At 37.4% G+C, this 25,332-nt stretch overlaps 1 protein-coding gene across 1 annotated transcript in view; it reads right to left on the reverse strand.

The window, feature by feature from the left end:
* Nucleotides 1-25,332, reverse strand: part of PLXDC2 (plexin domain containing 2) — a 254,956-nt gene that overhangs the window by 36,063 nt on the left and 193,561 nt on the right. The window contains 2 exon segments of the mRNA XM_009085899.4: nt 18,213-18,294; nt 19,229-19,324. Coding sequence (XP_009084147.1) covers nt 18,213-18,294; nt 19,229-19,324 — 178 coding nt within the window.

Consider the following 25,332-nt stretch of genomic DNA (forward strand, 5'->3'; position numbering starts at 1 on the left):
ACATTTATTATATCTTCTTCCCAATGCATAAGGCCTCTAACATAGGAAGGACGTTGACGTGCTGGAGCAGTCCAGAGAGCCATGAAGTTGATCACAGGGCTGCAGCACCTCTCTTATGAAGATAGGTTGAAGGAATTGGGCTGTTCAGCCTGGAGAAGAGAAGGCTCCAGCAAAACTCTATACAGGTTGTCCACACTTAAAGGGAGCTTATAAGAAAGATGGAGAGAGACCTTTTATCAAAGTAGTGACAGAAGATGGGTAGATGGTTTTAAATTGAAAGAGAATAGACTAATATTGGATATAAGGAAGAAGTTTTTCACAGGGATGCTGGTGAGCCACTAGAATAGACTGTCAGAGAAATCATGAATATCTCATCGTGGGAAGTGTTCAAGGTCTGGTTGGATGGGGCTTTGAGCATCCTTGCATCTACTGCAAGATGTTCCTGCCCATGTCAGTGGGGCTGCTCAGAGTAATCTTTAAAGGTCCCTTCCAGCCCAAATCATTCTATGAATAAGGACCATTTGAAAAGTGTTTTCTTGCTGAACTGTGAGTGAATCAGTGCTATGTTGGGAGCTCAGTGCTGCTTCTCCATCTCTGTGGTGTTCTGTCTCTGTGAATGTTTGCAAGAACCAGAAAAACTTTACTAAGCAGAAAGAAATGATGGCATGGTATTCCAGGTATAATTAGGATTTTTTTTTTCAGTCTCCCCTACATTTCTTTAAAACTTGAAGAGCTTCATTAGCAACTTCTGTGCCTATCTCTAAGCAGGACTGGACTGATTTTTCAGATGTACTGAAAACTCATTCCATTCCATTTTACTCACACTGCTCTGGCTCAAATGGTTTTGAGGATATCCAGTACATCAGAAAACCAAGCTAAATATTTAGACATGAAATCAAGCCACTCCATAAATTCCTCAACTTGAGGCAGTTACTGCTGTGGCATATCTGTGCTAATTCACCCCAGTGTACTTAGAGCTAGTAGGGGTTAAACAAACCTAGATTTTATCTTATATCTAAATGGTGTCAAATGTAAGGCTCCAAAGATTAAATGAATAAAAATTTATCCCAGGTGCACTCACTTACAGTTCTTAAGTATTTTCTTACAAACTAATGAATTACAGAGGTGAGTAACATTTCTGGTTTGTTTTTTTTTTTTTCATTAGGAATTAACCAATCACCAAAAATTGCATGTAACACTCAAGAACTTGGAATGTCTTTTTCAAACATGTGAGGCTGTCTTGAGAAGACTCTGCCTTAAAAAAAAAAAAAATACATTAAACCCTGGGCACTGCTTATTTAACATTTTCCACTGATGCATAGTGAGTCCAAACAGTATTATCAGAAAGCAGCTTTATCAGGAATAAGATAGTCTCCTGGCAAACCTGTTGTGAACTTCCTTTGAGGCATACATCACTGCATGTCAGCCATAGAAGTTACTATTGTTGCTGCCTTGTTGAGTTTGAGTTCTGGAAACTGTCATTTCAGAGCAGCACCAGCTTTACTGACTGCATTTTTAAGACCTTAATTTAGTGGCAGGGTGATAATTCCCTGTTGCCATTAAAACACTGGAGCAGATTTGATTTGCTGCGCTGTTTATGCCATCTGTCAACACGGCTATTTTATAACAACTTCATTTTCAAGTGATGCCCAAATTCAGCTCCTAGGAAAGCAATAACAAAGATGTTCTAGGAAATGAAAATAGGGACATTTATGAAATGCAATGAATTTCAGGATTTGTGTGGAACTCGAGTTCTGGTTCACGGAGAAAAGGGAAAATTAATGTCTCTACACATATAGCTACTAATGCAGCTCAACCAATGGCACAACTAATTCAGCTCAGTCTGAGCAAGAAGAAAGCTGTCAGAATCCATTCAGTGAACTGTATGTAGCCAGAAAGGAGCTGAAGATGCCATCCTATTTACCAAATGTCATTTACCTTTATTTGGCAGAGAATACTTGAATGACAAGAAGTCCCCACCCAGTGCAGGACATGAAATTCTTTGCTCCTTTTCTTGAAGAGAGTTCAATGAGGATTAATGAGGATGATGGTGATGATGATGATAATAATAATAATAAATGGGAGAACCTGAATACAGAAAATTCATCAAGGTTTAACATGTAAAAGCTAGAAACAAAATGGAAAATTATTAGGAAGAAAAGGGGCAATGTCTGGATGGTAAAACCTTTTCATTAGGTTGAGCTGGAGTATGAAAATCAAAAGCATTGAAATGCACAGCATATATAAATTAAACCAATAATTTCCTAGCAATTTTGGCTCTGTAAGAACATGTAAAGAGCAGATTTTTGGAAATGAAAGGCATTCCAGAAATCTGAAATTATTTTTTAAATACCATGTAATGATTTAGCTCATTTAAAAGGTTTATTAACTCAGCTAAATAAAAGGTTAATCTGGAAAATTAAATAGAAAATTGAAGAGGCAGAACTCTTTTCTGAATTCAACCATTAAGGAAGGACCACCACATTATAAAAGGATGAAGACAGTTGCTAGGATGTTTGAATTACTAAAAGAAGAATTAGAACATTTAAGTGGAATTTCTTTCCAAGGTGAGATAGAAAGTAAAAAATAAATACAAATATAATATTAAAAAAAAAAACCCTGGAACTTTGTGTCTGTCCAGCTGGAAAAATAACTCTAATCATAGAGTGATTTTTGAAGGAAAAAAAGTTTATCTTTGTGCTTGGTCAGGTTTTGCCTTCCTTTACCACAGAGCAGGCTCCAGATTAGCTCATTCACCCTGCAAATATCACCCTTTGCCACGCTGTGCTGTCTGGGGAAAGACTGAATTTTCCTTTCTTTGTTATTTTTCACTTTCAGATGCAGAACTTAATCACAGCTAGAAATGCTTATGAAGTTCATGTGAAGTGTCACTATGAGTGACTATGATATGCATTTGTAAGGTATTTGAGTAGCATTGGTGCTTATCACTTAGCTCAGTACTTCTAATCATATATCTGAATTCTAGCATAAATATGTTCTCTGTATTTATTCTTTACCTAAATATTGCTAAATTAAACTGTACTTCAGAGTACGAGGACAATTTGATTAGTCAGAAGAGGATTTGCTCCCATCTTGCTCTTGTAAAATAAAAAATAACTGACTGGCTGAATACAAGGATTTGAAACTAAAATCAGCCTGTACTCTTCTAATGTTTATGAAAAATTTGAATGCTACAAAGGCATAATTAATAGTTGATGCAACACTGAATTCCACCTCTGTTTTAACATTGTGCGCTGCTCAAAATTTAAAACATTCAGGTAATGATAAGGATGATCAGAGTGGAACAAATTCAGCAGTCAATCTTCAGCCTGACAGTGGTTCCACAACTTTATGGGATGGAAAGCCTGGAAAAATACAGCTACATGTTGTGTAAAATACTCCTGAAACATCAAATAAACATAGAAGGAAAAGATGTAAAAATCCAAGCTGTTATTTTACAGAAAATGACTGAACTTGCATAAGCCCCAATATTTGTAACTGTAACACAACATTTGAATAGGCAGCAGAAAATAAAGACTCCCATAGGGAATTCTTTCTATTGAAAGAGGCTAAGAATAAAAGTGGGATGAAAGAGTAAGTTTTATTTTCAATTCCACTAGAAAGAAAAAGATCAAATTGTGGTTAAAGTGAGACTTGGCAGAGTTCTGATTAAAGAAGAATAGGAGGATATTTTCTATAAACTTAACGTCAGTTATGACAATAAAGGAAACATGCTGAAAAGCAGATAAAGAATAAAAAATATGTTTTGCTAAAGGCTCTTCTTTGAACACTTAGAAGGAAAAAGGTAGTGTAAGAGGAGGACCCTAGAGTGAAATTTATGAGATTATGGTACTGGCATTTCCAACAGAATCAGCAGAAATTTACATCAAATGTGTTCTCTGAGAAGGAGCCACACTGAGATTAGTCCCTCGTACTAGATTACAGCTGCCACTGCTTTGACTTTGTGCTTTTGTACCTGCACAAAGTGGGTGTAAAGAGCTAACAGCAGCAGAAGTTAGCAGGGATTTCTGATCCATTGGCATTGCTGCATGTTTGGCACACAAGTAATTTCTCAGAGTTTGATGCAAACAGCTCTGAAGTACTACTGGATGGACTTTACATTCCGTTTAGTGACCCTAAAAAGCACAATTTAGCTCTTCTTTCTAACATGAGTGCCTGAACTATTTTCTATCTTTGCACATGCAGCTGACACTATCTCAGAATTACAGTTATTGTTGCAGATCCATTGATTTAGTCTCATTTTTAAAATAAAAATATGAAAGTTGTCTTTGGAGAAAATGTTTCATTTTCCACATTAGAGATAAGGAAACAGAACATAGGAGACATGGAATGATCAGCTGAGAAAACACAGAGTTTGTAACAGAATCTAGAATTAAGACCAGATATCTTGAAAACCAGATGAGCATGCACTATTTCACAACTTCTGTGTTTCCCATAGTACTCACAGACATATGAATGGTAGAACTGGGAATTAAATTGAAAACCATCAAGTCTCAGGTGATATGTATCAAGGCACAGATCTCATTTACACATTGTCCATGCTCTTTTTTTTTTTTCAGGTACTTTACTGGGATTTTAGTCCTTTTAAAAACTGACACTGATAACGTTAACAACTAGTAAAGTCCTTGTGACAGGATAAAAATGACCTGGTGCCTGGAGACTGCCATGAAAAAGGGCTGTTCACATGTCTGTTACCACACATGACCCCCAGGAATCACACAGTGTCCACCATGGCTGGTTCAGTACTAGTGGGCAGCAGCATCTGAGCTGCTGGAAGGAGAATTGCAGCAATGGTTTGGTCAGTGCTGGGTTACTGCCCCTGCTATGTCTCATTCACAAGGCTAATAAGAGTAAGAACTGAAAGGAAGCAGGAGCTATGACTGGCAAAGGAGGCACAGAGTGCTAAACTCTGCATAATCCAATGCTTACATGCTTGTAAAAGTATGTGAATTAGGGCTAAGAAAAACACCCTCTGTTAAAACTCAGTGAACTCTTCAGATAGAGGGCAAAACAAGGAAGGACATGAATCATCCTGTAACTGATTAGGTTCAAAGCAACTTAAAGTTTAGAAAGCTATTTGTTTCCCAAAATAGTATCTAAATTGTGTCTCATTTTTCATTCTAAAAGTGAGTCCAATTCTGAAGTCAACATAGAGCAGGACCAGTCACCAAAAGAGATCACAAAAGAATTACAGAACAGCTGGAGCTCCTCAGTTTCTTCATTAGTGGTGCATATTTATATTTGTTGTGATATTCAGTGCTTTCATTAATGCATTATAATAATACAGATATTGGAAGAGTTAATAGATCTGAATTGAGGGGGGACTAAAAATGATATTTAAGGAAGTGTATTCATAAAATTTCATTTATTTCCCTAAGCTGAGAATATCTTCTACAAGAACACGTTAGAGAATTCCTGAGTTTACATGACTGGAACTATTGAGAAATATATATGCTATAAAAAAATCTGAAGACTATGTTGGGAAATGGAGCAGTGTCCTTGAGGTTGTCCTAATCTCACATAATCCAAAATTTATGAAGAGACATATGAATTTCAGATTTCTTTAAATAAAAACTTTTGACAAGTGTTTCATGTTTAAAACTTACAAAACATAAAACTTACAATATGCTAAAAAAAAGAGACTTTTCATTCATGGTAGTTCATTATAGAATGATATCCAGGAGGCTGTCAGGCAAATATGATCTCAATGATGCTCAGTTTATATTGAGAAGTACAACCACAAGAGCTTAGCACTTCTGGAAAGCAATTAAGGCAATTGTGATCATTCTGTCCAAAGTAGTACAATAAACATGCCCAGAAATGTTCTTTGGCACTGAAGACTGCTGGCACACAAAGGCCTATGCCTGAAGAAGCCAACTCTCTCAACCTTGAAAAGGAGGAGGCTGCACATAAATAGCCAGCTGGGAATAACCTTTGGAGCAGTCCAAATCCTGCAGCATGCCTGGGAACTGTTCTGGACAGTGCTCCTGGGTAGGGACTGAAATCACACCAGGAAACATCACAACTGTTTTAGGGACACATACAAGTGTTCTACAATGCCCAGGAAGCTTCCCAGGCTGTGTTTAACTTGCAATACATTATATTTCAATTCTACATTATATTTCAATGAAACATGAGAAAAAGAAAATTTGATATAGTGCAAAAAACTTTCCTCTAAAGATCTTGGTTGATTCCATTAAAAACCATTTGACTTATTTTATTTATTTATTCCTTGTTTTATTTATTTCCCTTGTAATGAGAACAAAGGAAATTAAGAGTGATCATTAAAAAAATGGTGGAAGATAGATTTCTCCGTGGTAATGGAGTGGTTGGATGCTTATATGAAAGGAAAAAAAATCTAATGCTTCCAAAAAAGGAGATTACCATTCATCATAAAAATTATCCTAGAGTCAGGTGTGATAATCTGGGCTGCCTGTCTCCAGAGATGTGTCCTGAGTTTTGACATTCTTGGAATGCTTCAGTTTCAGTTTCTGTTGTTCCACTTTTTTTTTTTTTTTTTTTTTTTTAATACTTCAAATAAGGAAAGAAGGGGACCAGTTGAGAAAATTTTATCTAGGCCAACAATTTAGGCTACAATGGGTAGGTGGTATATGGCTTCTGAAATATAGACTGATGAACATTCAAATATTTGATAAAAGTTACCCAGCAATTATTTTCTTGGAACATACCATTCCCTGGTAATCAAGGAAGGAGTTTGGAGCTACACATTAAGTTTATCTCAGACATGAAAGGAAAGAAATCTGGTATCCTGTTCCTCACCAAATTATTCTACTGGAAGGGTCTATGTGACAGAATGAACCTACTACACAATCATTATTTTTACTAATACATTTACAGATCTTTTCTATAAAAAAATTATCCTAAACTCATAAAACTGGGGTTGGCCAAATTTGTGCATTTTCTACTACATCATTTTATGAAGAGAAAAAAAATGTCCAGTTTGTTCATCTGTTGTAAGCAGTACAACTTATTTATTTCAGGCCATTGGAAGCAAAGATATAGTGCAAAATAGCAGCAGCACTGCTCCATGTATAGCAATGCATAAAAGCATTGCAAAATGAGCAATGATGGATAATGGAACTATCCTGTCATAGTGCTATCCTATCCTTTTTTGATTACAAATTCATTTAGAAATCTAACTAGAAAAACTAGTCCATTTCATCAGGGGAAGCTTACTTATATATTAGGCTCAGAAACTGCTGTTGTGGGGCCTAAGAGCTCTTGAGAAACTAAGAACCAAATTATGTTGTTTAACTTTCATATTAGAGCTTTGAAGTTCTATTATTTTCAAAGTCAAAACATATATCCTGCCATACATGGTTAGAGAAGCGACCCTGAGCTATTTTAGAATCCACTGTTTCCATGAGGGAAGATGGTCAGCTCACTTAGGACCCTTTCAGTAGCACAGGAATAGTAGTTAGCACAATACAGTATAAAGAACTATACCTAATAGTCAACAGAGAGAGAACTGGATAAAAATATCAGTAGTTTAGCAAATAAAGATAACACTTGCCAATTAATGTTAGTTGGTTAAGGAAAATGTAGCAAATATCAGAGGTGTGAACAAGATGTAATTTGGGACTTTACCCACAACAAGAAATGGAAGAAACAGCCTTAGTGACAAGAAGATAACCTAAGTAGAGTAGAAATGATGCTGTAGACATGATGTTAAATTATCTCATTGTTTTTTGGGACAATACATTCTAGTGAGACAACCAATGAGAAGTTTGTGACCCTGACTGCATTCCTCTGTCTTTGAACATGGGTTCATACAGCAGTGGTTCCTATCTGAAGATCTCAAATCCTTCTTGAAGCTCTTTCTCTGAATGCAGGTAAAGCAGGTACAGTTTTTGCCTTATGTGGTAACCTCCCTCTCAGTCTTGAGTCGAAGTAACAAACCTAGTTTTTTCTAATTTTTCTCATTTGTGTTCTGTATTCATCTATTCATCATCTACCTGTATTTTACATTTCACATGTCATGTATTATGAAAATTATCATACTAAACACTTTGCATTACAATTTATTTAATGCAGTGTTGCCATGTATTATAATTTGTTATCAGAAAAGTCTGTTTTATTTGAAATTTGAATTTGAATGTCCCTTGAATTTTTATATTATATAATTAAAGTCCAATAATTATGGTAGATGACCATTGAGGCATTTATTTGGGAATCAGAAAGTCTGTAATGTCATGTGTAGGAACCCACAAGAGAGAGACAGCCTATCACACACAGAATGATGACTACAAGCCTGAACCAAGTTTCTTAAAATGTCTAGTATATGTATAAATCACATCATAAGGCATTTGTGGAACCCTTTCAAGGGCGAGTGTCACCTTTCTGCAATCAAATAGGAATTTTTCTGAACTCAAACGTAGCTATGAACAGATGAAAAGGAAACCAAACTGAAAAGAATTTTGGGCTGCAATGGGACTGAATGTGGCATAGTTCTGTCAGAAAAAAAATGAGGTTTAATCCCAGAGTAAATGCCTCTGTAACACAGAGTGGCAATACCCACTGGAATGGCTATCACCCTCAGGATGAACAAACAATGAGGAATTAAGTCTGTACTAAGCTCTCTTGTTTGAAAGACTTATGACTGGGACAGAAATTGCAGTTCTAGATAGAAATGGTTCATTAAAGATGGAGGTGGGCTTTGTCTTATTATTCTAATGCAATAAATGAAGAATAAAATATTACTAGTATTTAAAAGAATTGCAACAGAAGTTTCTAAAGAAAAAGAATTGTGTTGCTACCGATTTTTCTACTTATTATATTATACCTATTTGTCATTTTGGTTTCTTAGGTGCATGCGTGAATTTAAACATGGAAATGAAATACAGATGTTGCCATCTTCTTTCCAAATTAATCAGCAAAATTAAGTATTACCTAAGGTATATATAAGAGATGTATGTCTTCTATCCTTCCTCTCAATGAGATTTAAGTGCTTAACTGTCCTCTGTATCTTTGATAACAACTTCCTGCATTTATAAAAAACACCTTAGGAATGTCATGTATTTGGTAATAAACAGTACATGAGAGAGACTTTAGAGGAAGGTCTTAGAACAGTCCAAGCAGTGGACCTTTCCGTATTAACTGTGATGTCGTTTCCAAGCTCTGTTGCAAAATTGGATATCACAGAAACCTGAACAGTGGATAATGAACAGAGTTTCTAAGCTCCAGAAGGCACAGCAACATCTCTGGCAAAGGTTGTTACTGTGAACATCCAATTAGTGAAAACCATCTCAAACTTTAAAAAGCAAATGATATAATAAGAAACACATATATAGAATATTGATAGTATGAGTGAGGTGTCAAATTGATGGCTGTGTTTACATCTAGATTAATAATCTTCAAAATGCTTCTCCATCTTCAGGTATAGGATTTAATAGAAAATATTTTAACAGAAATACTAGGATTTCATACCAATGAAAATTGTAGCAATGTTCTGCTCCTTTTCTAGAAATAATTTAAAGTCCTCTGACCCAGCCTTGAACTTCTTAAAAATCTGCATCAGTTATGAGCATAACTGTAGTCCCCATGCTGTTCTGAATTATTCAGGAAAACAAAGCAAGGTATGCATATGTGTGACTAATGCTGCAGATGCAAGAACACTGGGTATTTCCTGTGTGAAAGCATTATTCAAATTTACCTGGTTAGATATCAAATCTATTAATGTTAGGATCAGGATAATTTTATGGAGCTGCTGAGAACATCAGTGAGTAACTGCTTCTGCAGAAGAACGTGGGGAGAAAAGAAGCTTGGGGAATGAATGGTCTGGTCTTGCACTGTCTTGTATGAAGCCCCTGAAAGCTAGTGCATGTTCACTGGGTTTCTGCTCAGAGATTGAGATTTTTAGGTTTATTAGTATTAATCATAGGAATTATTCCAGACAATTTGTGCTGGAGAGAATTACAGAAATTGCACAATAATTCGACTGACTCCAGCTACCATCAAATTCCATCAACTTACAAAAAAAGTAGAAAGGCTAGTAATCTGCTATTTATCCATGTGAGATTCTCAGTGAATTGCAAATTCCTCTGGCTGCAGGCTAAAGTTCAACAAAAACATGTTGTGAGCTCAAGATCATTTATGTTCCTTAACAGTACTTTCCAATGTACTGTTATGTACATTTTACTGATATGTACCATCATTACCACTTTTTAAGTGCACCATCACCATTTACCATTATTTTTAAGTGTACCTACCTTGTCACTGAGGTTAATGCTCTCTTCTAAACAGAACTGTCATCCCACTTGAGAATATCTATTACCATAATCTTGTGAGGCTTTTTTCATCAAACAATACCATCACTGAGCTCATTCTGGTTTGAGAAAATGCTTTGTTCATTAAACACTTTTGTGCTACTGTCTTTTCTTGCTTTAGTCCCATCAGGCTTACCATGCATAAAAAATTCTTAATTATTGAATGCTAATTTCCTAACAGTTTCTTGCAGTGCATGAGGGCAAATTACCTTGTCAAATTAAGAGCAAGCACCTTGGAAAATATTTGAAGAAGTTGGGTGTGGAGCAATTTTCTGCTCAATAAAGTATAGATCTACTTATTGTATTATTCGTATCAGCAATGCAGCAGGGCTGACTAATTTACACATCCATTCCTGATACATTTATTGCACTTCATTAGAAAGATCAATTGCTGTCTCAATACAGCTTTTAAAATAAAAGAAAAATATGTTGCATTTTAGAGAAAACTCTGACAAAGGACCATACTTTCTGATTCTCAGGTCAGGTTAGAAAAACATTACTTCCAATACTTTTCATTTATCTTTGGGTAAATGTGACCTAATTCAACAATCTGATTGTTAAGACCTGTGTGTTAGGAGTCAGCTATATTTTCACAGAAAGCCCCTCCAGCTGAAGTGGCATGCAAACATCCAGAATCTGGGCACATTTCTTTTGCTTTGTCTGAAGCAGGGGTATGATCAGCAAATTCATGAAATCAGACACATTGGTAGAATGAAATATATTTAACAGAATACACTATGTATTAAACCTCTTGCCCTTCAAAAGCACCTAAAATGAGATTTTCCTTGTAATTTGTATATGCAACTATTACATTGATTGGATTATATATGCTCCCTCTGGTGGTTTACTTAATACATAGAAATGCCTTTTTTTTTTTTTTTTTGTGTGTGTGTGTGTGTGTGTGTGTGTGTGTGTGTGTTTGTTTGTATTTCAATGGCTACTGTGACCAATTTAATACTAACAGCACACTATTGTCAGTTAAATAGTGTTTGGATGAAAAAAAGTCTGAGTATAAACCAGCCACTCTTCCTCCCATCTTTTAATTTGTAACTGAACTATGAAATATTCCTAAAGCAATCAAAAACCAAAACAGAACAAACAAAAACCAAAAACAAACTCACAACTTGTAAAACTTCAAGTAGTTAAAATGAGGAAGTATTTAAAAGTGAGCATTTTGAACCAACCTTGAGGCTTTATGATGGAGTGCTAACATCAGTGGAGAAGGGAAGCTCAGTGGATGTTGCCTATCTGGAATTCTGTAAGGTCTCTGGCACAGTTCCTCACAACACTCCTCTCTAAACTGGAGAGATTCAGATTTGGTGGTTGGATGGTGTAGTGGATGAGGAACTGGTGAGGTGTTTGCATCTATAAAGTAGTGGCCAAAGGATCAATGTCCCAACAGAGACTGGCACAAGAGATTCCTCAGGGGTCTGTAGTGGGACCAGCACTGCTTTATGTCTACATCAATGGCACAGACAAAGGGATCCAGGGCACCCTCAGCAGGTTTGCAGATGGCACCAAGCTGAGGGATGTGGTTTGCCTTTCCCTGCTCTTCAGTGGAATCTACAACCCTCGTTGTGGTGTAAAAGCTGAGGAAAATGTAGATATCAAACAATGAGCTAAGTGTTTCTCATTTGGATTTAATTATTTGCTTTCGTAAATCCAGAGGCTTCTCTAGTCAGATAGCATAGTAATTACGGTTTTATAAATTCTGTAGGAAAGGTGCTTTGCTCAGCTGATAAATATGTTAGGTTACATAAAACTGTTACTTACAAATACTACAATATTTGAGTCAACACTTTTTAAAATGAGAACAGGTTTTGCCAATTGGGATATACAGACAACAAACAAAAAACATTTTTCTTTTCTTCTACCTGATACTAAAAATTTCCAGACATGAACTCACATTTGAAAATTAACTAAACATGTTTCCAATTTCCTTCTAAAGGAAGAAGAACAAACAAGACATTTCAAACTTATCCAGAAGTTCAGAACACAAGTAATAGGAATTCTTTTTTCTCAGTTACTAAAAGGGCACTATGGAAAACTGCCACTTCATATTTCAACTCTAACATGCTTTGGTAAAAAATGCAGGTGCCTAAAGAGTCTTCCTTCCCTGCTTTCCAGCAAATCAGCATGGAATGCAAAACAACTTGTATCTTTATTACCTGCTTAGACGGGAATAGTGATTATCATAATCAAAGATTAGAAATATCAAGCCTTAAATCACATTATTCCTACTATTCCCAGACACATTTCTAATTTTTCACTTTGTTCAGAACACATTCCATAAACCCCAGCTATAACCTGTTCATTTACACAACTAGAGATATTGTTGGCACACAGGACTAAGCATTGAAGTGAAATACATCACAAATGGATTATTTCAAATTTTTTTACCTCAGAATTGCTTTGAGAGTGTAAGAAGCTTTGGGAGCTGTGCATACACACAAGGGCAGTATGACTCCCCAAAGTTCACGGAGTGCCCTGCCTCATCACTGCATTTAGTCCTGGAATTTGTACAGTCTCTTTCAGGGCACTTTCCAAACAGGGGGTTTGCACTTTGTGGTATTGTTTGCACAATACCATAAGCTGGCATGATTTCAAACCACATTGTTCAAAGCACACTCTGGAAACCAAGACTCCTAAGGATAAGAGTGGAAAATGTCACTTTTCAGACCAAGGGAAGTCCCCAGCAAGGCTGCCTGGAGAGCAGTGCCAGGAGCTAAGCCTGAGTCTGCAGGCAGCCAGCGGCTGTGGGGAGTGGAGCTGGTCTGAGCTGGAGACATGCAGGCTTACACACCTCCACAGCTAATGGGCCACTCTTCAGGGGTGACTGTTCTCAGAGCACCAATTTTCATTTGTCTCCTGTGCCTCTGGGGGTTCTCTGATCACTGACAGACTGTTGTCTCAAGGCAGTGTCACCCTTACTGAGTAGAGAAGCTTCGTGGGGCTCCCATGGGGCATTTCACTGCTCAGCCCTGCTTAGACTCATCTGAAGATTTTTTTTCTTATACAAAGTGTTGGACCCTTAGACATTTTTTGGTCCTAGATACTTAAGTCCAGAATTTGGTAAAAAGTTGCTTTTAGTACTGCTCTCCTATTCTATGTACCTTCCCTTGAAAACCCAAGTGAGTCTGCCAGCAAAGCATCCTTGTGGATCCAGCCTCTTGGGTGCCCTTGGCATAAGGCAGACAGTTTTGAGGATTAAAAATCTGAATATATGTTCCAACAGTGACAGCTGAGTAACGCTATTACCTAAACTGTTTACAGCTCCTGCCCTTAGTACTACACCCTCCAGTTTCAGTGTAGGAGTGATGGTACCCCACCAAACCCGGCTGATGTTGCAGGAACTGGGAGGTGCTTTTATCCTGTATTGATGAAGTGAAGCATGAGACATTCATAGCCTGAGTCTCCAGGATGCACAGATTGCAAGACTGAAATATCAGTTTCATTTCACTGCCCAAATCTGAGACTTTCCTGAAGTTTATCAAAATGAAAAACATCAGTATCTAGGGAATCTTTATTCATTGGACAATCAACTTCAAATATTTTCAAGGGAACTCACTATTTCAGTATATGCAAGCAAGTTTTACAAACTGAAGCTATAAAATTACAGCAAGGTGGCCTTAAAACTGTCAAAAACTTTTCTAGAAAATGACATCTCTAATGTGCAGGCTATACCAAGTGCCAAGAGTATATAAACATTTTCAGATGCATAAGAAGATGATATAAACAAATCTAACTATAATGAATTCTCCCAATTTTTACATGTCGGGAAGTTAGAGATAATGAAGGGAGAATGATCCACGTTTCAGCCACTGGAGACCTCCATGGGACAGATGCTAAAGTGTCTCAGGCACTTTATAGACATGGATGCTTGTGTTGGAGAAAGTTAGAATACCTTCTTAGCTTACATATTTATAGTTAATCTCCTTTTGAAGAGTTTTACTTGTGAAACAGTCATGAAATATACATAGTTCCAACAGAAATTAGCTCCTAGGGGGATCCTCCATCTGCTGAAGTCAAAGGAAAATGATGTGCCTTTGCTTCAGTCATGATAAAGTTGTGTGACACACATCATATTGGATTTCAGACAGGATAGTTTGATGACCCCCTATGAAAGAACTAATGGTGATTTAAGCTTGTAGAGAGTGCAGGAATAGAGGATTTGGCCCTCAGTCACATCCAAAATGAACCTGCCTCTCCAACCATTGCAGAGCTTGCACAGCAGCTGGGTTGAAATTACAGGTAGGAAACAACTCACTGTTGTAGGATAAAGCTATTTACATTCCAACACAGATTGCCCACATGGGAAAGTAAGGTTTTTCTGCAATGGTCACACTGGTCAGTTTTCCTTGTGCAATTAAAGGCCTTACATTAAGATTTGGGTTGTTTTTTTTTCCCCTCCCTCCTTTTTTTGCTGTGTGAATGATTCAATACATGGATTAAATCTAATGCAAGGAAGGAAATTAGATGCAAGATGGTGCTCCTGGTAGTAACGTTTCCTAAATGGGGTAATAAGTACCTGAGATAAAAGGTTGTGTTTCCCAATGGATATGTGTTGGCTTGTTACCCACAAGGAAGTCTGTCTGTTCTAGAATATCTCACTTTAGAGCACCACAGTACTACTGAGGCACCACAGGAAGAACATCTCTGTGTGCTCCACAGTGAGCCTCACTACCCATCAGTGCCCTCAGAAGCAAACAGGCATCCTCCCTCTGCACAAATCTGAGTGTTGACAGATTTGTCAGGAGATTATTGGCACACTGAAAACCCACCACTGCCAGCTCAAAGCCTTCTTCAGGCTTTTGCAACAAAGGCTAATTGGCTTCCCCACTCTGGGATTTGCCTACAGACAGGATCCTCATTTCTTGGACCAGCGTGTCCAGTCAGATTTGCAACTGAGAAGCATTACTCAGGCATTGCTCCTAAGCATTCCTCCTACTTCAAAAACCCCTATGAGCACACATTTGAAAGTGGACTGCAAATATTAATTTCTTTGTCCTTCAGGCACTTCTGAAATGTCTGTTAATACTTCATGGAGTTCTTTGCCCTTGGTTTTTCAGCCTGATTTTATCCTACTGCAGCAGAGCAATGTCTATCATAACAGGAGATAAAAGTCTCCATTGATTTACAAGACTGGTGGGTGAAGAGGAGTGACATACAGAAAAAACTGAAGGACTACAAGGCAGAAATTAACAACTTTCCATCCTTTATGATTTTTAACCAGCCTATTAGATTTTCCTGTTGAGGAAAAGCTTCTTTATCCTATGCAAAAAGAATGTTTCAACAGAGCAAATTTATTTTTGAGGGGGAAAAACCCACAATGTTGTACGGAAGCAAATGATTCTGAGCACTCTTCTTTGAACCAGACATTGCCACTGAGAATAGAATAAGATATTTTATTTTTTATCTCTTGAAAATGATTAGTCATGCTGAAAAAGTGAGAGGTAAAGGAAGAGAGGCACTAGACTACAAGTCCAGAGAGAGTATGCAGAACTGGTAGAAAATTTTCAAAGCTGAGACAGAACGATTCCTCATCCAAATAATCCTGAAGTGTAACCAAATAAATATTCAGTTTTCACATTTTGGAAAGCAAGTTGCCTCTTTTTACAAAATATTTAACCATTTATTATTTCAGATCACTTTCTCCACAGAGATGAAATAGTCGAAATTGCTCATTTCAGAAAGTGGACATGAGTGGCCAAGAAAGATGAGGCCTGAAGCAGACATGCACCAAACCATGTTTCCAGAGGAAACAGCAAGCTAACAGATTAGGTGTAAAATCCTGTATAAGGTGTTCTGGGGACTGGACCACAACCTCTGTGGTCAACTCCTGGATGAAGAGAGTAATGAAGAAACCAGTCTGATCTAACAGCTGGCCCTGCTTTGAGTGGGAGGTAAGTCTGGATTTTCCATTCTGAGCTATTTTATGATTCTACACACAATTCTCCATTTTCTAAAACCTGAATGAATATTGCTCATGCTGACATAAAAAAATTGTATGGTATGACTTTTTAAATACTACTGAAATTCCCAGGCAGAAGCATATTCTTAGCTTCCTTTTCAGTATTAATCCTTTTTCTAAGGAATCCTCTCCAGTTCCTGACTTTGCTGGTGGTCAAACAATGCCCTAAGACATGAAGTGACAGTCTCACTACTGTCAGTAATGGCCTAATTAATAGCAATAAAACCACTTAGTCTACCTGCTGCATCTTCTCAAAAGCACAACCATGCTGCAGAGTGGAGACAGCTGTTTTTGGGAAACAGTGCAGGACAACCTCACAATAGGCTCATCTTTGATCTCCTCATGTAAAACAAAAGGCAAGGTTTTCTTCTTTCAAACTTTAATTGAATAGAAATAGATGTGTTCAGACTGTGCATTTTTCAGCAGTAGATGATACCTTGCCAGTTGTGAGGGGACAGCCACAAGTGGTCCTATATGAGCAGAAGGAAACACAGTGTGGCTACGTGACTGGTTCTGCTCCTGCAGAAGGATTAAACTTAGCTCTCCACAGTGAATTTGTGCCTCAGTGAGCAAAACATTTCTCAGCAATGTCAGAACTCAGGAAACTCAGGTGTTTGGAAACTAGAGGGAAACCAAAAGGATCTGAAGGTTTCTGCACCTGCTCTTTACAAGAGGTCTGGATTTTACAATATGAGGGAGTTAATCCAAACAAAAAGGATTTTACAATATAATGGAGTTTATCCAAACAAAACAAAAGAAAACTGGCCACAAAGCAGCAGGCCCTGCTCAAACCAAAGCTAATAGAAACTTGGTGCTACAGCATCTATTGATGGAAGGAGAACAAAGCACTGCTGAAAGAAAGGATTTGGCTAAGGCAACCAAGAACTGTTCATGCTTGCTTGGAACAATTTTCTAGAAGTAGTATCACTCTTCAATATATTTTCTATATTTTATATCACTTGATTTGTCTTAGGTCTAATTCCACTAGAAAGGTTTTGGCAAGACAAATGGGGAACAGAGTTACTTTTTAAGTGACTTACTCCAGGAGTTGCAGCTTAAGAAAACATTATAAAAATGATCCCAATTTTCTAATTCTGTGCTGTGTTCTTCAGCTATTTATCAGTTCTTCAACATGGTATCAAAATATTGCACTATTTTAGAATGTTAATTACCTTTTACTTCAATATACAGTGGTTTCATACAAAGTATTTCTAAACCAAATCTCTAGAGCAGAAGAGCACAGCAGCAATGAATGTCCATTATGATACTGCATTTTGTTTCAGAGAACTGGCATGAAATTCATCATTATGGTCAGTGAAGGTCAGTGAGTGAAAAACTTTTTGAGAAGCTGCAGTTTCAGAGTTTCCATTTTGCTGGCTGTGCTTCAGCTGCTCCACAGTCTAAATCATTCCTGCCATGGACTTGGCTGTCCTGGTCCATGTGTCACTGAGAGCCTGAGACCCAAAACACCCACCAAGGGTAATGACAGGTTAAAAGGGAAAGTACTCTGACTTTTTGGATGTGTTGGTCTCCCTGCTGCTAACAAGGAAGTTTTTACAGCTATATTAACACCTTGCATCTCCATGGGGTTAAATTTTTTGTGATGAAGCCAATGATATAGGGAGAAAATATGATTTTTATTATGACATCTCCTTCTCTTTCTACTTCAAAAGGATTTTTAAGTATGACTGAAGAAATAAGAAGAAGGGCTTAACTCCCGAGTCAACTGTTCTTGCCTAATGGTTGAAGTGAAATGTGACAATGATGAGTTGCTAGTGATCACACTTGAGATTTATGTTCATTTGAATGCACATATATAAACCCAAATGTAACAACTTTTAATGCTGAATAACCTGCAGGCAATGGTTTTGGGTAGCTTTTGAGCACAGCTTAAACCCCCATACACACACAAAAAAAGAAATTATCTTCTCTACCTTTGGAGTTTACTGCACCAGCTGCAGTTGAAACCAATCTGGGCGGTGACACAGGGACCACAGCTGGTAAACTGGAGACAAGCTGGGATGTACATAAACATGAATTATTACATTAGTCCCATATACGTTTCACATAAAAAACACAAAGGAAGAATATATCTTCTGCTAATGCATTTTTAAGAAGTCAACAGGTGCAACCATGTCTAAAATAAGACCCTGAACCCAGCCTGTTACAATGCTTTGCACAATTGCATACACAAAAGTACATTTCATCTGTGGTATTCCATTTGTATTCCATTTGCAAATGTATTCCTACTTCCACATCTGTTCATTCAGCTTGGTTCCTAATTTTTTATCTTTTTGCTCAATATTAAGTATTTCCTTAAATCTCTTTCTTCTCTGACTGTTCTTTGGTGTTGCTAACAATCAGATATAAGCAGATAATGCGACCGACAGAAAAATGTGCAAGAGCTAAAGCTGAATTTTAAAAAAAGGAAAAAAAAAAGGAAAAATAGATGTTTCTACTCTTTTTACAGAAGTACAGCTGGCATTTTAACCCCCAGGATTTATAAGCAATGTGATTTTACCTTTGAAAACAGAGCCAGATGAACTGCAAAATATTTAGAGCCATTTGTTTAGGGATAAGCCTTCACGATGTGATGCACAGCACACAGAAGAATTCATGTTTGCACTGCAAGCATGAAAACTGTTCTTTTTTTTTTTTTTCCTTGAGGAAATGTATTTAAAGGCAATATAATCATTCTTCTGAAAAAATGATTTGGCTCAAATTTCATTCAAAACCTACTGGGAGCTATGTACCTATGTACTAACTTGAGATACACGAGGATGAACTGGATAATGCATCATCCATTCGGGAATCTAGGGGAGGATAAATGAATCTGTTTGTGATTCCAAGTCCACAGATAAAACAAAATATTTGAAATTGTGTATGTGTTGCTGGGAGGGAGATAGATGCTTTCTAGATCTGGCTCCTGCTTATGTAATGTTTTACTTACTTGGAAGTGGTATCATTTCAACAGCTGAGAGATTGGTAATCTTTGACATCTGTAGCTCCACCCTGTGGTATTCATAAATTGTTCTTCTGCGGACATCTAACAGGAAAGAAAGAATAAATCATATTTTCTTATTTTGCAGCCTTTAGATTCTGAAAAAATAGTGGATGTAATGAATGCACACTGTTCCTTAGGTGCACATATGGCAACTATTTTTCTCAAGAATATATTTTTAACTTTGAATAACACGTAAAGATAGAGAATTTTTCAGTGGAGAAACCCTCAGAGCTGACAGAAAAGGTACTTCTCCTGGAAAAAAATTATGAAAATGCTGAGTGTGCTCTCAAGCATCTAAGTCTGATCTGGGCAGAAATTCTAGAGGGTATACTGTCAGACATTTTTAGGGTGTATTTCAAATGCTTGCTTTCCTAGGACATTTTTCTCATCTTACAGATTTGAGAGAAATGCTTTAGATGATCCCTTTGTCACTTCTTACAAAAATGTGCAAAAAACCCTTATTTCATTGCCTAATTATTTTTTTTAGCTACAAGATGGTTCATATCTAAGTGTACTAGAGCATATTTTCATAGTATAACATATTAGAGAAGACAATCTTCCTGAACAGCTATTGTGCATAATCCTCCCACAGGCTGACTGCACCTGTTTCTCAAAGCAGAAATTCAATATAGTCAATGTACTGTTCTGAAGGGCTTTGAACTCACAAGCTACTGTAAGACCCAAGCACAAGATAAACATGAAGAAATCACATGCTACTTCCCAGAACAGTATCCTGTCATGTGTTCTGAAAATTCCAGATTTTATATATACAGTTGAAATATAGACTGGGGAGCTTGTATACTTGAAATTCAAAAGTACAGCCCGTAACACCAATCTGACACAAAAATGACAGCTTTCTGGGGGGCTGGGTTCATATTTATGTTCTTTTTGAAGGTCTGCTAAACTAACTGAGATCTGAGCTAACTACAATCACTGACCCTCTGCAGTCATTCCAGAGAGAAATTAAGGGTTAAGTACAAAGGACTAACAGATTATCCAAGCCAATGACCAGTCTCAGTCTACAAGTAAGAGTAGAAAAGGGACTTGTAGACAGTCACAAACTCAGTCTTTGGATGTCTTCTATACTACCAGCCCCTTATGGATTAGGGCACACCTTGCTGCTTGAGGAAGCAGATTCTCTGCCCTCTCTTACCTCATTAGCTCTCAGGGACAAACAGGCAGTATCTCACTTTCAGACTAAAATATTTCTGTTTAGATCCAAATCAGCACCATTTCCAACCACTTCTTGCAATTTATGTGAGGCTTTGCTATGACTTCACCCCTCCTGATAGCAGAACTCTCTTTCAGTATGAAACGAACCCATAATTGAACTGGTTTTATGTGCTACCTACAAAGTCATTGTGACTAGTTAAAAGAGAGATATGGTGCCAAAGTTTACCCCCACAAATGCCTTAACCAGGTCCTTCAGACCCACTGGAGAGAAAGAGTTTTCAAGACCAAGCTAATTCTGTGTTGGGATAGGGAAAATCTCTTGCCAGCTGCAAGGGGTTTATGCTTTTTATGCTCACAGGATGGTCAGCCTCCTAAAAGCCCAGTCAGAGAGATTGTAAAATGTCTTTGAAATGAACTCCTGCCAATGCTGAAGGCTGTCATTTGTTTTCCACAGAAATCTTTACCATTCTGTACAAAAAAAAAAAAAAAACAAACAAAAAACCAAAAAAAAAACCCCAAAAAAACCCAACAAGTGAATGTGAATAATAAATGAATTAAAATGCTTGGTGTCAACACTTTATTTGAACTGCATCTCATCAGTACTGCTACAGACTAGTAGTATACTATAATCCTGTTAATTCTGCATCTCTCCTTACAGGTTCCTCACAGGGCTTACAAGAAATAGGGAGCTTCTGGCTTTCCAAAGACTCAGTAAGAATCAGAGATTCAGGGCATAGACACTTTTACCTCACCCAGTGCATGAAATTTCTGAAAAACACTACTTTTAAGAGAACTAAAGGTGTCTTATAAAAAAAGAAAATTCTAATCATGCATATTTCAGCATGACTGTTTATTCCATTAAATCCCATTGCCTGACAGACTCAAATTTGTCCTTTTTCTTCAGAAAGATGACTGTGTCAACCACAGATGGTAAGTTTGCATATGAGGCATCCATCTAATGTAAGAAACTTAAGCACAGAGAGGTATTTGCATAATCACCTTCTAACATCTTTGTATATTCTTGCAGACAGGTGGTTGGAAATGTGAGCATTCAAATTTATCTGCCTGACCAGGCTAGGAAAACATGCAGGCCTAGAATCTTTTGAAAGTATGACTTTAACATGCCATGCTTAGATCTTCAAAATGCACTTTTCTCTCCCTGTTTTGAATTGTGAGCTGGTTTCCCTTAACAAAATTGGTTAAAAAAAAGTAAGCTCAACAGGATAAACAGGAAAATGAATAGTCTTCCCTCACACTTTTCCCCTAACCTCTTCACACACTCCTGCTTCAGCCCAGAACAGACATTGCATTTCCCTCAGGTGGAATTTGTTCTTTGTCTTATGCTATTTAGCTCTTTAACAAAAAAGTACTAGTGCAGAGTCACAAGGAGCTTATGAGCCCATGTATACCTCAGTACAGACCTTAACATGACAAGAGCTAGTGAAATAATTTGATTCAGTAACAGATCCATATTCAAGCATCATGTGCAGGTATTTTGCTATAAAGAAATGATACATCAGGTCTAGCAGGGAAAAGAAGAGAGGAAAAGGGCTTTTCTATGCTTTTGAAGTACTGCTCCCAGTTCTGAATTTCAGAAAATATGAGCATATCCTTTTCCTAGTCATGAAAACATTTTACATTTCTACAAGTCTGGATTTCTCAAACACACTTTTTAACGAAGTGCTATAAAGTTTAATATATTCTTTAATAACTGGCTATATTTTTTTACATTTCATTTAGTTCACAGTATGGTTCAGACTGTTTTTTGGTTTCTTTTCATGGCATGCACTTCTGCTATCTTTGAACACAGGCCAAAGGTACAGTCCCAGCAGAAAACCTTAAGAAAACACCAGCTACTTGAGGTAAGAGCACATTCCTCATTGACTGGGAAAGATAACATGGGGGTCAGAAGGCCATTTGAAAGAATTCTTTCAAGGGATTAAGCAATGAATTGGTAAATTATAGATGTGCAAGACTCTGCTGTGACGAAATAATTCTATGTAGTTTTATCACAGTAGTATTAAACAAAATAATTCTATATATAAATATCCTTTGAAACAGAACTGCAAGAGTTGACTAAAGGTACTCAATAGGGAGAGTACTCTGGGGAGGGAGCAGTGCCAGGACAGCACCAATGATTTCTTAACATGTCTGAAGGGTCAGTAGTTCATAACAAACTATTCTAACCTTGTGGCTGACAGATGCATAATCTCTCCATCTTTTCCATTACATAATCACTGCTTTTCCTCATACACCATTCCTCAGCTAAAACCTGCAATACAGTGAAATGTGGAAATACTGGAGAAGTCATTCTGAATTTTTAAATTATATGTTCACACAAATAAAGACCTTTTCCAGTGAAAGATTTCTAGGGAATTTGGATTGGCCATATACCCAGAAATAACTGCTAAACAAGGCCATATGTATTTATACAGCTGTACTTTCAGTTTTAAGTCTTGCTGACAGAGAAAACACAAATGGTAAGAGGGTTCATTTGATTATGCAGAAGTCAATTTGAAGTAAACAATTTATGAAACATATCCAACAAGCTGCAAGCACTTTGTAGAAAATGTAAGGCATAGAGAAAGGAGGGGCACAGCTGCTGTGTTATGCAGCCACTGACTTTGCTGGACAGGGACATTGTTTAACACCACTGGCTGAATAAAACCTGTCAGCCTGGTATATCTGATTGCTGTCACCACAAAAGGTAAAGGAATCAGAATGTCAAAGCATTTGTTCTTTAACAGCTTTATATTGCTAAACTTGTCAATATTAACTAATTAATTCTTGAGGCACTGACACTGAGACTAAAAACCGATGCCTGTAATCCAAAAACCTCCACAATTGCTCCTCTGAATATAACACATGTAAATCTAGATAAAAATTCAGATTCCCTAATTGTATTAATTTTATCATTCTCACAAAAATTACTAAAAATATCCTTTTAAACCTGGGAGCTGCACCTCAAATCTGTGGACAAGCATACCAGTGAAGTAGACTTTGAAAACATCTTTATAAACAATGTACTTAGAGCTGTTCTGCTGCAATACTCTGCACTTATAACACATGATTTACTTTGAAACTCTCCATGTCCTTCCAGATTTGCCCCAATAACTGTTGCCAGCTAAAGAGCTCCTGGTACAGTACCTAGGTGTAATAACTTGCTTTATTTCCTAATCCCACCACACACAAAACTGTCTCACTCTGAGATCTGTCTGTGACCAGTTATGAGAATATTTTAAACTTTGACCAACTTGTACCAGTCCTGGCAGTATTGTCATGCTGCCAAAGATCAACAGCATGCTCCTGAATCAAACATCTAGTGCAAGGAACCCAGATGCCTGGATAAACCTTTCTGGACCAGCAGACAAACACACAGGGCTGGAGCAGCTGGCTCTGTGGGATTAGTCACACTAGTGTAAAGAAGAGTAAATACTATGATTTTGGAGTGATAACTTTGGGGCCCATTTTGCACAGAGGTAAATGATAACACTGCCAGTAAGGCAGCAGGAAATCAGACTTGATTTCCCAAATGGTGCTGCAGCTTTATATAATAGATATCAGAGCATAAATGGCCAGTGGTCTTTTATCCTTCAGGAAGGTAATCCTAAGGTTCTTTCAGGGGCTTCACTGCTGTAAGTGAAGCCCCTAAAAGTGGTGAGACATCTTGAGCAAACATTTACAACATGCAGAGTTGTCACTCAATTATATGCTTGAGTTACACTACATATTGAGTGACACTAATTGCACTGAAACTGGAATATTACTAACACATAGCTCAGCTACAACTTCATTTCTGTACACAGTGTTGTTGAATAATTTCAGTGTGATTAAATGTTAAGTTGTCAAGGCATGGATTTTCTAAAAGAGCTGCATCTAATACAGTAGATGCCAAAATCACAGAGAAGTATGTCTCATTGTGGAGACAGACCTACCACCCATTTTCTCTTAGTGCAAGACTGTAATTCACTTGTGTAGATCCCCTGAATCTGGCACTCTCTCATTTCTCAGTGTATTTAGTGGTTTTGTGGAAAACAAACACAACATGGGAAGGCTCTCTGGTGAGGTTTTCATTGCTAAAATACAAAAGTGGGTTGCAGGACATGCTTTTTCATTTCTTCTTCTTGCACAACAAAAAGCCAATAGAAAGACAATAGGGAAGAGCTCTGAAGCAAAGGAGAGAAACACAGTAACCCTGAATGAGAGGAAAAATGGAAGGAAGGATGGTCATGAAGTTAGAGATCTTGGGGGTCTGCAGAAAGGAGAGCAAAGGACACCACAGGCAAGTGAAAGCAGGACCAAGAACAGAATAACAAGAATGGCAGAGAAATAAACAAGAAATGAAGGGGAGCTGGTTGGAGAATGTGGGCAAGGAACAAAAGTCCTGAAGTAGTAGGTGAAGGTGTTTAAAAAAGTCCTGCTAGAGGAATATGTAAAGCTCCCAGATTTGTCATCACCAATCACGTTTCTAGCTGGAAGACATCCATGAAACTCTCACTGTGTTTGTTACAAAAGGAAAAATAGTTGGTGTGCAAGTGTTCAACTTGTCTGAAGAAGAAGAAATCAGGATGATCACTCTTACAAATCAGAACCAGAGTTCCAGAGCCTGGAACTTCATCTGAATTATCTGGAAAGAGCTGAAACTTTTCCTCTGAAATTAATCAAAGGACCTAGTTTGCCATTTTGTCATAAAAATCTCAGAATTATCAGGTTAACCTTGGTGTCAATCAGAAATTTACTTCCCTTAGCATATTAGCAATCATTCCAAAACACCTCTAGAGAAAATACAGGCATATCTATATCTAGATATAAAATAGTGGCTAATCTGCAATAATATAAGTGGAAAATAAAGACACGGTCTATAAGCAAGAGGTAGT

This window comes from Serinus canaria, chromosome 2, assembly GCF_022539315.1.
Source record: "Serinus canaria isolate serCan28SL12 chromosome 2, serCan2020, whole genome shotgun sequence".
In the NCBI taxonomy this organism is placed as follows: domain Eukaryota; kingdom Metazoa; phylum Chordata; class Aves; order Passeriformes; family Fringillidae; genus Serinus; species Serinus canaria.